At 41.2% G+C, this 14,286-nt stretch overlaps 2 protein-coding genes across 5 annotated transcripts in view; both read right to left on the bottom strand.

The window, feature by feature from the left end:
- The window catches only part of prrc2c (proline-rich coiled-coil 2C), a 30,018-nt gene extending 26,017 nt beyond the window's left edge, over positions 1–4,001 (bottom strand). The window contains 7 exon segments of the mRNA XM_089001869.1: positions 3–82; positions 162–460; positions 546–677; positions 1,527–1,639; positions 1,726–1,900; positions 1,999–2,170; positions 3,643–4,001. Of these exon segments, the coding sequence (XP_088857995.1) occupies positions 3–82; positions 162–460; positions 546–677; positions 1,527–1,639; positions 1,726–1,900; positions 1,999–2,116 (917 nt within the window). The 5' untranslated portion in view covers positions 2,117–2,170; positions 3,643–4,001.
- An 849-nt stretch (positions 4,002–4,850) lies between these two features.
- The window catches only part of LOC148895967 (flavin-containing monooxygenase 5-like), an 11,788-nt gene continuing 2,352 nt past the window's right edge, over positions 4,851–14,286 (bottom strand). For all 4 annotated transcript variants that reach the window (XM_089000358.1, XM_089000359.1, XM_089000357.1 and 1 more), the window contains 7 exons: positions 13,279–13,444; positions 11,704–11,846; positions 9,805–10,001; positions 8,209–8,356; positions 7,924–8,131; positions 5,804–5,876; positions 4,851–5,626 (listed from right to left, as the gene is read on the bottom strand). In XM_089000358.1, the coding sequence (XP_088856484.1) occupies positions 5,209–5,626; positions 5,804–5,876; positions 7,924–8,131; positions 8,209–8,356; positions 9,805–10,001; positions 11,704–11,846; positions 13,279–13,444 (1,353 nt within the window). In that variant the 3' untranslated portion in view covers positions 4,851–5,208. The remainder of the gene's footprint in view (positions 5,627–5,803; positions 5,877–7,923; positions 8,132–8,208; positions 8,357–9,804; positions 10,002–11,703; positions 11,847–13,278; positions 13,445–14,286) is intronic.

Genomic DNA, 14,286 nt, shown 5'->3' with positions numbered 1-14,286 from the left:
ACCTGACGCCATCCTGTGCCAAAGCGTGTCGAATGTTGGCTTGCCTCGGCCCTTGTGACACTTGAGGATAAGCATGAAACATCTGAAGCGGGAGGGAAAAAAATACAACAAAGGTGAAATGGAAGCGACGGACTGGTCAAACGGTGTCGTACCGGACGTACATAGGGCGGCATCATGCTCCGGAAGGTGGGGTCAAATTGGGAATGCATTCCCGCAGGTGGCTGCTGACCGCCATTAAGTTTAGGCTGAGAGGGGCCGCAGGGCTGTTGTTTGTCCCTGCCATCTCTCTTTTCCCTCTGGCTATCGCCGATGTTGTTTCGGCCGGCCACGTCAGCGTCCTCGTGTGTCGAGGAGGCATCTGGGCCGGCACTTCCGTCCTCTGGGGGCCCGTTGTCCATTTCCGAGGGGCTAGACGCGGTGTTCAGATTCCTCCCGCCACCTTCACGCCAACTCCCGACATCTGAGAATGGGAATGCTTTATTAGGCACCCTGTGACTCCAAACAAACAAATAAGCGACATTTAAAGTGCACAGCCGCGGGCATACTTTGAGGTCTGAGGCTGGGGCCCGGTCCGTACGGCTCCTCATCCTCCTCGTTTTGGCCATCTTTCTCCCCATCGCCGGCGGACTGCAAGCTTGGGAATTCCTGATGGAAGTGGCTGCTCACGCGAGGAACTCCTATGGCAACACAATACACACCATCAATACCATCTATAAAAATACAAGGAAAAAAAATATATTTGCCCCCTTTAAAATGTTTTCATTAAATACACATATTTTTTTGAAAAATATCTATATCCATCTATCTAAATATATAGATTAAAAAATATATTATATTGTTTTAATTGAAACAAATTTAAAAAGGGAAAATATATTTTTTCCCTAAAAAATATTTCATGGGATATGATACATATTTTGTCCCTACAAATGTTTAAATCCCCAAAAATATTTTTTTCAATAAAAAAACATGCATATATTTTCAATTAAAAAAACATTTTTTCAATCAAAAAAACACTATATAGATATAGAGATCTATCTATCTATATGCAACTTTTCATGTATCTATTTCTCCCTTTAAACATGTATTTTCTCATTATTTATATTTTTTTGAAATGGTATTCATGGTGTGTATGTGTGTGTGTGTATATATATACAGTAAAGTCTCGTTACATCGATATCGGATATATCGATAGTCCCGGTTATATCGATACTATTTCTATGCACGCACGGAGAAAATTACATGCAAACAGGGTCGGATATATCGATAGTCCCGGTTATATCGATATTTTTTCGGACTCCCTTGAATATCGATATAACGAGTCTTTACTGTATATATATATATATATATATATATATATATATATGTGTGTGTGTGTGTGTGTGTGTGTGTGTGTGTGTGTGTGTGTGTGTGTGTGTTTTAATACAATACAACCCATATTGATTTATATAGCACTTTAACAACAGCTGAAGCTGTAACAAAGTGCTTAACATGGACTTGGTTTGAATACAAATAATTGGCTTCCTTACCGTCTAACTGCGTCTGTTTGCTATTCGCCCATGAGCGGCTTGCCCCCGTGGGAGCCTCTTGAGGCGGGACTACTGCTGGTGGTTTGACTTGGGGTGGGGGTGTCTCTTGTTGCCTGGGGTAGAAATTCAAAATTCAAGCCAAAAGGTTCCAAAGTCCAATTTTCTTCATACCCTTGACAATGAAATGTGAAGATGCTACCTCTCGTCTCCTGCCTCAGTCCGGGATGCCCAGCCGCTACCGTCTTTGGGGACAATGTTCACGTTTGGGTCGTTGCCCTTGTTCTCCGCTTTTAGACTGGGCAAATTGGCCGGAGGGGGCATTCGTCTGCTGGCAGCAACTTTACCCAAACTTTGCAGCCCATGTCTAGCAGCAACTGGTGCACAAAATAGGTGGCCATTAAAGTACCAAACAAGTCATACAGACAAAAGAGTCTGCGGCATGCAATAAAGGGGTTAAGGCTAAAGGTCCTACCTGCAGTCTTCTGGGTTTCCAAAGACTTGCCCTTGTAGGTGTTGAAGAGGCTAAGGGTCGCATACTTTGTTTTGCCGCCATCCTTTGCCTTGGTGCTCTGCCCTGACTTCTCGGACATTTCGCTGGAAACTCATTGAGTCTGGTCCTTTGGCCTAGCCACCGGAACCAGCTCCTAAGAAAATAAGGCAGAATTACATTTTTTAATGACAAATTAAAAACACTTTAGAAAACCTAGTTTGTGGAAATGTGGTTGTGTGAGCTGTGGGCAGTTTGAATACACCACACCCTTCCATTGTTATGTGTGCTTTCTCAAGTATTCCACAGAGTTAAGGTTTCAAATGTGCAGCTCTGAAGCTAAGTCACACATATAGGCAGGTAATTTATTATTTACTGGTCAGCTGCGGGGTGAATCATTGGCATCACTTACTTCAAGTAATAAATGAGAGCTTTTCCGATAATTAGACACTGACTTAAGTAGGTGCCCTTGACTTTTTTTCCAACCCTTTCCCTGTTTTCCTTATGTCAATTGGGGATGTTATATACATTCTAACTTTTATCTTATAACTTTGTCACTCTCTTGATTCAAATCATTGATTAATTTGACTATAGCACAGGTGTCAAAGTCAAGGCCCGCAGGCCAAATCCGGCCCGCCACATCATCTTTTTCGGCCGGCGAAAGCACATCAAACTTGTTAAATTCCATGATGATTGCTAAAATCTGAGACAAAATTTCAGATTTTTGGATGTCAACCACAATAAAAGTAATTATTCTTGACTTCAGATTTTAAAACGAGTTATGCTCTATATGTAATATTTGAAGGGATTTAAACATTCTAACTGGTTCCCCAAATTCATTACTACAATGTGGCCCGCGGCAAAAAATGACTTTGACACCCCTGGACTATAGCAACATTGCAACAAAAAATTCCTTATGACAAATACATCAATTGCAACTTTATGACTTTGATCTCATAGTGTCATTTTACCTTGATTTTTGAAAATGGCCCAAGTTGTTTCTTAGTAATTGAGCGACTTATCAATCAGTAAGCATCAAGATTCCTTCCTCACGTTCAACGACCATGGACCTTCATTGTCAAAGTGACATCGACAGGGACCCTCCCCATCCCAGCCCACACATTCCTTCTCTCCTTTGAAAGTCATTCGCTAGCAAGGCAATCCGTTACAAATAGATCGACTCTATAAAATGGCGGAGACGATTAAATAAAATGTGCATTTTTAACGTTATGCTTCGTTGTGTTCATGAGCTCAATAGCTAGCCTAGCCGTCACCACTGGGTGCGGGTCGTTGTCTCATACCGGTGAACGGCGCAGGCCCTCCCGGCAAAAATCACAACCGTGTGGGTGGGCACGGTTACGGAACACAAAACGGAGACGTTAAGAGTGCTGATGAAAACCTGACTCGATTTATTGGATAATACGTATTATGTGAGAGCGAATGCTGTCGTTTGAAACCAGGCCGTCGTCGTTTGACTGGTTGAACGTGGTTTCGTTTCTCACGAGTCGCCATCACATCCTCATTGAGACCCTTTCCAGTGGCCGAAAGCGTGCTAGCAGCGGCAAGCTAACACTTACTAGTGAAGGGGGAAAACACTTGACATTTAGTATTCCGCCGCGGTAGTCTTACCTGCCAGTGCCGGTGCTCGCTTTTATCGTTTTTACTTTTTGGAAGGCGGTAATCCTTGCTTTTAGTGCTCGGGGCGGCAGGGCGAGTTTTAGATATCTCGCCGGCGGATTACAAAAACTGGCTAGCTCCGCTCCGGCTAGTTAGCTTGCTCGTCTCGTCGGTTGTAACGGCGTCCGAGTCCACGTCCGTGTTTCGCAGGGCAACCCCTCCTGGCGGCTTCGGGCTTCGCTCTGGGTAGCCGGTACTGCGTCGTCCGGTGGGACTCTCTGACGTGTCCACGCCCGTTTATCCTGAAGCGAGAGCGTTGTGCTAAGATGAGTGAGCAGTCAGGCCCCGCTCTCGCCGCGGCCCGTCGCACAATCAAAGATGGAAGCTCGATGGTTGCCAGATTTAACTCTTCGTATCCACCTTCTCTCGCTCGCTCTCTCTCTCGCCCCCTCACAAATGTTTCTCTATTACGTCTTATTTTTCAACAGCACACAGAAACCATGTCTTTGTTGCAGTTTCAGCTGTTGTTAAAGCCCTATATAAACCAATGTATTGTATTGTATTGTTGCTTACATCGCAAACGACTGTACAGTAATTCACTTTATTTTGGAGTCACGCTCTTCACTCAGACATTTTCAGTTGTTCCAAAATGCTGCTGCTCGCCTCCTAACTGAAGTTGTGGGGGGTGAGGGGGTGACTATATCTCCAATTCACCCAAGCTGACCTCCCTGAGCCTGAGCTCCTCCACCACTAAATACTTTCTCAGTCTCTCAGCGACAGCAGCCTGTCAGGTCCTCGGCTGGAGACGGCGTTGTGCAGTGAATGTTGATTGTGGGTCATGATTAGTAAACGTCAGACCTTTCTTTACACGTTGAGTAAACCTGGCAACCCGAATATGATCGAATCACGTGGGGCGGATCTTCTTCCGGGTTCTACCGGCAGTTCACCAATTGTTCGCCGGTTAGTCTATTAAAATATTTTTTAACATAAAATATACGGTAACAATGATACATATATGTTTTGTCTGTGACACTAGATGTATTTTAATTTTTTTTCAAGAGTTATATTTTATTGTAGCGGATGGGTCACACTTAGCGTGGCGCTTTTTTTCCAGTCCCTGCGCCAGGTGTTATGTTCGTGGAGACTCTGTAGGTGGCACTACTTTGCAAACACCGTTCGCTCTCTTGAAGAAAATTAATCTCGGCAAAAATGCATACGCACAAATAAAAGACAGATTACACAGTTCTGCTCAATTTATTTTCTTAACCTGAAATCAAGATTATTTTGTAGTTTAAAAGACCTGCCCTTTCACATTCATTTTAGATGGATCCAGTTACATTTTGATCCCCTTTGCAATTATGTACATCTCAGTTAAAAAGTCGGTCCCTTCTTGTGGCCCAAATGTATGAAAATACATTGTTTATTGTCTTAACATGTGCATAAACTAAAAACGATATGTGGCTATAATTTCCATTCTTCAAAACTGGTTTCACCAAACATGATATTTCAATTTGTATCTTCTTTTCATCAAGTACATTAATTATATGATTTAAATGTGTATCACTACTTATATTCACTTCAGTGTCCCAGTGGCGTTAGGCGCAGCTTAACCCTGTCCAAAAGTGAGGTGGGATCTTGCATTAAGGCACCGAGGTTGCTTCTGCTCACATACACAGCGACTCCCATGGTGGACAACGCAACAAATAGCCACTTCAGAGAGCACTTGGCTTTAGCTTGGTCACATGGTCGAGTCTGTAAGGGCAGGACCACCCGATCCCACTGTGTTAGTATGGCCTGACGGGCTCCGTTCCATTTGCCGGGCCCTTGCAGACGGTACTGGTACGGGCTGATGGGACCGAAGAGCAAGTTGAGGCCAAGTCTCGGGTCGGTCAACATAAGCCGGAGGATTTTGGGGCGAACGCCCACAGGCGCCGCTATCTCATCCATGTAGTTCAGGTAGTCCACTTGGATTGTGTGTCTCTGACTACTCACATACCTGAAAAACAGGAGAAACATCCCAGTGCTTCCACCTGATTCAACTTACGAAATGACCAAACCGCAAAAATATGTGCACTATTCTGATGTGATAACTGCATAAATAACTTTCGTGTTGAAGAACACGTCTGTCCACCTGAAGTCATGCCACACTGGCTTTATTTTTGTCTCATTTTACCTGTCAGTCATGGTTTCCTCTTTATACTTGATATCGTCCAGCATGTCAGCCACTGGAGGGAGCTTGATGCAGCCTGGAGGTGATGTCACAATATAGGTCAAGTTTACTTGTCTCAACACAGTGACAGAAGCGAAAAAAACCTTGTGTTACCAGAGAATGGTAAAAGAGGGAGATACTAATCAAATTAAAGGACAACTGACGCCTCCGGACAAGTTGTGTCCATAATTTGTAAAATCATTTCAAATGATTTCTACTGAGCGTATTTTACAAAGATTCCACCGCATATAGCTATATTTTCGTTTTAAGACTCGCGCTGAATATTCAGGAAGTCTTGTTTTTGAGTTGGTGACGATTCCTGACGTGACGTCACTGAAGGAACGCCCCTGACCAAGAAAGCGACACACAATGCATTTTGGGTACATTGTGTGGTCTGAAAACTTCGTGTTGATGGCGAAATTAGATGGAAAACACATAACACGATGGTGAATCGTTGTATGTTGCACCAAGACTACTATTTGATACTAGTTGACACAAATTCCCAGCAGACAAATTAGCCCATTTCCAACGGAGCTTGGGCGCCTTCTTGTGCATTTTCTGGGACGCTACATTGGAGTCCTGACAACTCGAAGTTTAATCAATTGCAAACATTTATGCTTTCCTCTTCCGAAATATTTGAATCATATTCATAGCTGGATGAGTAACAAGAAAGCATTGTCTCCGAATCTGAAGCCATTGTTTTGATTCTAGAGCAAGGCAAGACGTCCTGGCGTGATGTCACGAACAAGGGGGCGGGACCTTCGGAACCTCGCCATCTCCGACGTCATTTTGAAGTAGTTTTGGGACACTTTAACTAATTTTTATTGATGTTTTGCATTTGACTAAAAATATCAGCCTGCGTGTTTAGGGTATTTTAGATGCTATAAAACGTTTTTCTGATGTTAGTTAGGAAACCAAAAAAAATGGTGTCGGTTGTCCTTTAAGTTAAACAATACAGGCTGGCACTGTCGAGTCCAAAAATAAAAAAGGACCAATGATGTTGATGAAAAGGTTTCTTCAACCATCATCTGTACTTCTTTGAAGGTGTCGGAGGTTTTGCTCCTCATCCGAAGAGCTTCGTCAGCGAACTGAAGTTGTGCTGGTAACACTGGCACCAGACCTCTCTTGCTTTGATAGGTCCCAGCTCTAAGGTTGGGGAGGTCGCTGCTCTAAGGTTGGGGGAGCAGTAGACTACTCCCTGAAACTAATCGGATTACCTCTTTTCTTGTGTCTGATTACCTACAGAACATTAGCGGTAATCAAACAGAATAAAAGAAGTAATCTGATTACCTTCAGAACATTAGAGGTAATCAGGCAGAAAAAATAACTAATCGAATTACCTTCAGAACATTAGAGGTAATCAAACAGGATAAAATAAGTACTCTGATTACCTTCAGAACATTAGAGGTAATCAGACAGAAAAAATAACTAATCGAATTACCTTCAGAACATTAGAGGTAATCAAACAGAATAAAATGAGTAATCTGATTACCTTCAGAACATTAGAGGTAATCAAACAGAATAAAATGAGTAATCTGATTACCTTCAGAACATTAGAGGTAATCAAACAGAATAAAATGAGTAATCTGATTACCTTCAGAACATTAGAGGTAATAAGACAGAAAAATAAGTAATGTGATTACCTTCAGAACATTAGAGGTAATCAGACAGAACAAAAGTAGTAATCAGTAAGCTTCAGTAATCAGTAATCAGGATAGCTTCAGTGATCAGTCTACTGCTCTCCCAACCTTAGAGCAGGGACCTATCAGAGCAGAGGTCTGTCACCGCATCCTCTGCCCATTAGGAATATATACAGGGCCAGAGTTACCAGCACAACTTTAGTTTGCTGACAAAGCTCTTCGGATGAGGAGCGAAGCATCCGACACCTTCAAAGAAGTACAGATGATGGATGAAGAAACCTTTTCATTAATGGACCACTCCTGTATGACTGTTGTTTTTTTATTCCTTAGATGCCAAGAACATAAAGTAAACGGAGTAGTAACTCAAATCAACTAATTTATAGAGCATAAAAATGCTTGAAAGTACTGTATTTGTACTTTTCACAGCACACAATGGACTCCTACCTTTGAAGACCCTGGTGGCCCACCTGGCCTGCATCTCAGAGATGGGCATAATGGCCCCCAGAGGCTGCACCAAGCCAATAATGGCCAGAGTGTGGCGCTCCAACTCTGGCGGGAACACGTACTTATACAGAGATGCTTTGTTGTCTGACACAGTGATCACATGGGGGGGCAGGAAGGGGAAGGAAAACCTGTAGCCAGTGGCAAACACCTGAAAACAAAACAAAGTTGGCTTCTGTGCTCAAATGATGATATGAAGAGGTTCTTTTAAAAATTTCAATGACCTACCACCAGGTCCACATCGTTCACCACGCTGCCGTCGTCAAATTCCACCATGGAGCCTTCAAATCGGCGAATATTGGGCTTCACTTGCACTGTCCCCGACAGGATGCGGTTGGGAAGCTCATCGTTCAGCGTGGGATGTTGGCTGAACAACCTGACGTGGAGAAACAATTCCATGACTACAGATGAAAAGGTTTCTTCAGCAGTCATCTGTACTTCTTCGCTCCTCATCCGAAAAGCTTCGTCAGCGAACAAAAAATTTGCTTGTACCTCTGGCCTTATATATATGAATATATATGCAAATTTCCCCATTGCGGGACGAATAAAGGTATTCTGATTCTGATATATGTGTGTGTGTGTGTATCTATCTATCTATCTATCTATATATCTATCTATCTATCTATCTATCTATCTATCTATCTATCTATCTATCTATCTATCTATCTATCTATCTATCTATCTATCTATCTATCTATCTATCTATCTATCTATTTATATATATATATGTATATATATATATATATACAGTAAAGTCTCGTTATATCAATATCGGTTATATCAATAGCACTGCTTATTACGATACTATTTCTATGAACGCAAGGAGAAAATTTACATGTCGCAGGATCGGATATATCGATAGTCGGTTACATCGATATTTTTTCCGATATATCGATATAACGAGACTTTACTGTATATATATATATATATATATATATATATATATATATATATATATATATATATATATATATATATATACAGTAAAGTCTATATATAATGCATACACAATTGATTTATTCTAAGTACAGTAAAGTCTCGTTATATCGATATCGGATATATCGATAGTCCCGGTTATATCGATACTATTTCTATGCACGCACGGAGAAAATTACATGCAAACAGCGTCGGATATATCGATAGTCCCGGTTATATCGATATTTTTTCGGACTCCCTTGAATATCGATATAACGAGACTTTACTGTATATAAATAAAATATATATATAAAGAAAAATGACGCATTCAATGTCTGTGGGACAAATGCAAAAGATGGCCACTTTTCTTTCAATAAAAAGGTTTCTTTAGCCGTCATCTGTACTTTGAAGGTGTGGGATGTTTCGCTCCTCATCCGTAAAGCTTCGTCAACTAACTAAAAATTTGCTGGTAACTCCGGCCCTATATATATTCCTAATGATTGCTCTAAGGTTGAGGGGAGCAGAGGACTATTCCCTTTAGTTCGCTGACGAAGCTTTTCGGATTGGATTGGATTGGATATGCCTTTATTAGTCTCACAGTGGAGAAATTTACATTTCACAGCAGCAAAGTGAGGAGCAAAACACGTGACACCTTCAAAGAAGTACAGATGACGGCTGAAGAAACCTTTTCACCGATGGCCCACTCCTGTACGACTAAGAGCTTACACAGATGAATCCCATGACTACTACATTCGCAGCATTGCCAGAGTTTTTTTTAGAATGCATATACACGCCACTACAGATATTAGCATTAGCTAACATAAGCTAGCTTCAGATAAGCGGCCTTCAAAGCCCTAGAAAACATACAGGTAATTCTTGTCATTTTATTCATGGTGATGCTCTGACTACCTGTGGTTGGGCTTCAAACAGTACAGGGTGTGATTAAATCGCCGGTTGAGTTGACTCTCTCCCAGGCTGCAGATCATTCGAAAAGGAAGCAGGTCCGAGAGTAGCATCATCGCCCTGTTGATGCCCATATCCAGGGGCACACCGTTGTCCCCGACTCTGTTCAGAATCCAAGCCCCTCTCCGGGTACTCAGGTAAAGCTGAAAGGGAAGAGAAAAAAATGCTTTTGATTGAGAAAAGATGAATAATCATCTTGACATTTGCAAGGATCCAAAGAATGGGTCGGTGCTGTTGGACAGTGTGTGGCTGGATGGATGCATGGCTTGAGGCGCCCGCGATGAGAAGAAAGTAGCGTCGGCGCACAGCGTCGATGCATATGTGGAATTGTCGCGGCTTGGAATTGAAGCGGATTTACGTGGGACAGGAGTTGTGAGACAGTCTCTTTTCATTAATGGATGCTACAGCTTTGCGTTTACTTTCAACATTTAGCTTGTAAGAGACGTTCGCATTTCACCATGACGTCCCTGATTCACTGGTGAAAAGGATGCTTTGTTCCTCTCCTCTTTTATCTAAAACTGTTACATGCAACAAAGAGGGTACAGAAAGTGCTTAAGATTGAAGACTGTCTGTGTCTTTTTGTGCTGTATCACATTATTTGTCATTTTTTTTGTTGTTTTAACTTCAAGATGGCGCCGCGAGAGTGGCTGCTTATACAGCAGGTCCTGTATTTTGTTTTTCTACTTCTTCCTTTCTTTTCCTCTAACTTTGCCGTTGTGAAATGTAAATTTCTCCTTTACGAGACTAAAAGTCTAATGCAATCCAACAACAAAACTCAGTGCAAATCAAAAGTAAAAGATGACATCACATGACGCCATTGTGTTGAAAAACAAATTGTATATTTTTTTCCATACATTCAACATTCCGTTGCGGCTTGGAATTGAAGTGGATTTTCGTCAACGGATTGCTTTTAAAATTTAGCTTGTAGCAGATGTGCACATTTCACCATGACGATCCACTGGTGAAAAGGACACTTTCATCCTCTCTTCTTTAATCTAGAACTGCTTCATACGACAAAGAGGGTGCAGAAAGTACTTAAGATTGAATGACTGTCTGTCTTTTGTGTTGTGTCACATTATTTATTCTGTTTTTTTTTTACTTCAAGATGGTGCCGTGAGAGTGGCTGCCTTTCCAGCAGCTCCTGTATTTTCTTTTTCTACTTCTTCCTCTCCTTTCCTTTTACTTTCATCACTTTGCTGCTGTGAAATGTAAATTTCTCCACTGAGAGACTAATAGGCTAATCCAATCCATACTACATCACACGTCTCACCATCAAGCATATCACATTCCTAAAAATCTTTTAAACAATTTTATCTGTGGTTTTATTTTTTGTCGCTGTTTTGTATTGTAAAGTATCATTGAGAGCTTTGAAAGGCGTTTAGAAATCAAATGTACAGTGAGACCTCAACTTACAAACACCTCAATTTACAAACTTCTTGTCTTAAATAAAGTGACTTTATGATACAATGCAGTGTATTTCTTTCATTGCAATACAATAGCACATTTATTATAAATAGAATAAGGTATGTTGTGTGTAGTTTTAAGGCTTATTTAGTTGAAAAGTATATTTTATAGAAACCCGGGAACGGATTATTCCCATTTTAATGGTTTCCTATGGGAATTTTTTTTGAGATACACACTTTTCACCTTACACACTCTGTCTGGGAACCAATTAAGTTCGTAAGTTGAGGTCTCACTGTACTATTATTATTATTATCAACATAAAACATAATGTGCCTTTGTGTATAAAACATAAGAGGTCATGATCCAAAGCATACCACATCATATTGCTATCTACAGTAACACCCCATGATCTAAAGCACACCACAACATGTCCTTATCTACCTCCTTGGTGAACCTGCTGAGCTCCACGGCGATGTCACCTCCGGAGTTCCCGATGCCGACTACCACCACCTTCTTGTTCCGCCATTGCTCTGGTGTCTTGTAGTCACGACTGTGGAAGTATTTTCCCTGGAACGTGTCCAAGCCTGACTCAAACAAGAAAGCATCCAAAAAGAAAACCACTTTGATCCCTCAATATGAACATGCTGCAAGTTAAAATGAGGTGAAGGTTCCGGATAAAAGTACAGTGATACCTTGGCTTACAAACTTCATTGCTTCCCAGACAGAGTGTGTAAGACGAAAAGTGTGTATCCCAAAAATTAATTTCCCATAGGAAACCATTAAAATGAGAATAATGTGGTAAATTATTGGACTTTGAGAACATGCTTTAACTGGGTAATTTGACAGGAATTTAACGATACTATGGCTTAGTTCCAAGTTACATTTTGTCCCCAAAAATGTGTTTCCCCTCCAACTTTTGCAAATTGGGCTGCACATTTTTCCTTTTTATTTGAAGAGATAAAATCATTGCACTTCTCAAAAAACGTTTGTTTCCAAATCTTTACTGTTTCACCATTATGACATTTTATTTGCCATAAACTCTTTAAGACTCTATTTTGATGTACGCAGTGGTGGGCCGTCGGGGCTTGCAAGGCCTTCTCTGCTGGCCTAAAAATATCTGAATCACAGACAAATATGAATTATATTTTTTCTATGAATTCTCATTAAATAATTCGAAATTGTCTTTCAGCTTCCTTTCATTGCTTTTCCCCTGTTGCGCTGCTTCCATATGTGTTTTCATATTTAAGCATTTAACCAATCACATTTCAGCCATCATTTGTTACCAGGGTCAGAAATCTACCTGGACGCCTTCACAATCAGTTCTGCAGGCCCTGGCTCTTAAAAATCCATGTTGATGAAACTGTTGCTTTAACCAATCAGAGTTTGAGTTGGCAACCCAAGGCCTGCTGGAAGGTGCTGCAGACGTCAAAGTTTTCGCAAATTATGATTATAGTATCACTAGCCGCTAGTGATAAGCGCATACTGGCCAGTGCTAGCACATTGTACCTGTAGCAAGCTGCATAAGCAAATACATTTTTGTGTTGATTTAATTGTGTTTTTTTCAACCCACAATGGCTGAAGGAAGTGGATTTGGTTGCAGATATACTGTTAAAGCCATTTTCAAGACAGACTTTTCAAATATAGGTGTACATCATTAAGAAAGGTTGGACAACTCCGTAGCTAGCAAAAATAGCAAATAATATTGCAATTTTATGAGGTTATCATGAATTCACACGTCCATAGTAAAAATTTCATTTGAAGAGTTCAATGACAGTATTTCTTAAGTTTCTTCAAGTCACAAGTTATTTCCTGGCCAACGGCACTCTCTAGTGTACGTGTCGTAATATCACACCACACTCACAGCTGATTGATTCTACATAGCACTACTGAAGGCCTACGAGTGACATGCATGGCACACCACTGGATTAAGGGCTATAAAAATGTTATATAAACTGCCAAACGACAGAAGCACTGCGAATGTTTTCCATCTGCATCACACTACTTTAAAGATGGTACCTGGAAAGTCCTGGAAAGGCAGGTTGGGGTGGCAGTGGTGACCGATGCAGACCATCACAGCGTCAAAGATGTGTTTACTCTTTTTGCCTTCTTGGTTCTCTATCTCCACATCCCATTGGCCAGACCGGGAAAAGTCAGCCCTCTGATTCACCCGGAAGACTTTGGTCTGAGGGAATAATATGTACTGTAATAAAAAATACTTTTGTATAGTATAGTGATACCTTGGCTTACGAACTTAATTGGTTCCCATACAGAGTGTGTAAGGTGAAGTGTGTATCCCAAAAATTAATTTCTCATAGGAAATCATTAAAATGAGAATAATCCGTTCCCAGGTCCCCATAATACATAATTTTCTACTTTCTAATTTTCTAAGCCTTAAAACTACACAAAATATACCTTATTTTATGTATAATAAATGTGCTATGGTATTATAATTAAATAAACTGTACTGTATAGTAAAGTAATTTTATTTACCTTTGTGATGGCTTGATGGAATGGAGTGGCCGGTTTCCACAGCATTAAACACTTGATGAGGAACGTAACCTTCTTTTTCACCATCTTGAGGAATGATCCCTTGTCGGTGCTTTCTCTGTGATAATGTTATCTAGTTCCTCATCACTTGTGTTCTGTTTAGCTGGGTTGATAGCTTTTTGCATCACATGTACAGATGGCTTGTGTGGGTTGTTTGTGGAGCCTGATTGATGGGGAATTTTAACCTGGCAGTCTACACTCTGCCTTTGAACTATCAAAGTTCAAACTCTCTCACTGCCGTCTGCCTGTCCCTTTAATGTTTAAACCACCTCCCCTCACTGCTGCGTTGGCGGCCATTTTCTTATTGGAGAACGGCTTCACTCTCTCTGTCTGTAAACCCCACCCCTCCTTACTGCTGCGTTCTTGACCAATCACGTGGCTTTAACCGACGACTGTGGACGGGGAATAGAGGACCAAAACAGTCGGCTGCCATTTTGTTGTTAGAAGAACGGGCTTGTTCGCGCACGACACATCACT

Source organism: Hippocampus bargibanti, linkage group LG07 (assembly GCF_051943395.1).
Source record: "Hippocampus bargibanti isolate YZ-2025 linkage group LG07, ASM5194339v1, whole genome shotgun sequence".
Lineage (NCBI taxonomy): Eukaryota > Metazoa > Chordata > Actinopteri > Syngnathiformes > Syngnathidae > Hippocampus > Hippocampus bargibanti.
This window is presented reverse-complemented; position numbering and strand designations above follow the sequence as displayed.